Here is a 951-nt window from a genome sequence, read left to right as displayed (position 1 = left end):
TGGACACCTCCAAAACATGGGTGCTTCCTCCCCCAGGAGGCTTCACAGAGCTCTGGGGGCTCCGAGGCGGATCCAGTCTCCCCTTAAACCCTGTATTTAGGGTGCAGCCTTCCCCTGAGCAGAGCACCCTCGGCTCTGCTGGGGTTTGCCCTCCTGGCGTTGCTGTTGGGCACAGAACACCTCGGATCCATGTGGCCAGGGGCGGGTTTTCCCAAGGCTCCTTTTCAGCTCCAGAACTGCCAACGTGGTATTTGCCACCCACCGAAGCAGGCGCCGGTTGTCTCCTGACCTGTCGGGATCCCGGCTACGCTCCAGCCTCGCGGCGCTGCGGGAGGAGGACGGAGCGTACGGGATGCTCGGGGGACCTGGGTGCTCTGTGGCGCTGGAGCAGCCGCCCCGTGTCCCGCAGGGGCTCGGGAGTGTTGCCAAAGAGGCGGGTGCGTGCGGTGTGCTCGGTGGACCTGGGTGCTCTGTGGCGCGGGAGCAGCCGCCCCGTGTCCCGCAGGGGCTCGGGAGTGTTGCCAAAGCTCAGCTCCAGCCAAGGAGCTGCTTGCTCCAAGGGAGGGCCCCTCTCCCGGCTGGTTGTCCCTCTGCTCCTTCCCAAACTGCTGTTCCAAAGCCACCCAGCACCAGGGTCACCCTCGCGAAGCAATGCCGGATGAACCAGCAATCACTAATGAATGTCCTCTTCTCTCCCTCCCTCTTCTCCCTCTCCCCTTGGTGTGGATTCCTTCCCTCCCCATCCTTCCCCTCCTTGCTCCCCCTTGTCCGCTCGGCCCGGGGGGGGTTTGGGCCTCGCCGCAGTCTGGGGTTACGGGTTGCTCTGCGTGACCGTCATCTCGCTCTGCTCGCTGGTGGGAGCCAGCGTGGTGCCCTTCATGAAGAAGACCTTTTACAAGCGGCTGCTCCTCTACTTCATAGCTCTGGCGATTGGAACTCTCTACTCCAACG

General features: G+C 63.7%; 1 protein-coding gene across 1 annotated transcript in view; it reads left to right on the top strand.

Moving 5' to 3' along the window:
- Nucleotides 1–228: 228 nt before the first annotated feature.
- The window catches only part of LOC104411423 (zinc transporter ZIP14-like), a gene marked incomplete at both ends in the record, with an annotated part of 1,919 nt that continues 1,196 nt past the window's right edge, over nt 229–951 (top strand). Inside the window, 2 exons of the mRNA XM_010021838.1 lie at nt 229–437; nt 805–951. Coding sequence (XP_010020140.1) covers nt 229–437; nt 805–951 — 356 coding nt within the window. The remainder of the gene's footprint in view (nt 438–804) is intronic.

This window comes from Nestor notabilis, unplaced genomic scaffold, assembly GCF_000696875.1.
Source record: "Nestor notabilis isolate BGI_N333 unplaced genomic scaffold, ASM69687v1 scaffold28190, whole genome shotgun sequence".
In the NCBI taxonomy this organism is placed as follows: Eukaryota; Metazoa; Chordata; class Aves; order Psittaciformes; family Psittacidae; genus Nestor; species Nestor notabilis.
Note: the sequence above shows the minus strand (reverse complement) of the source record. Positions and strands in the feature narration are given on the sequence as shown.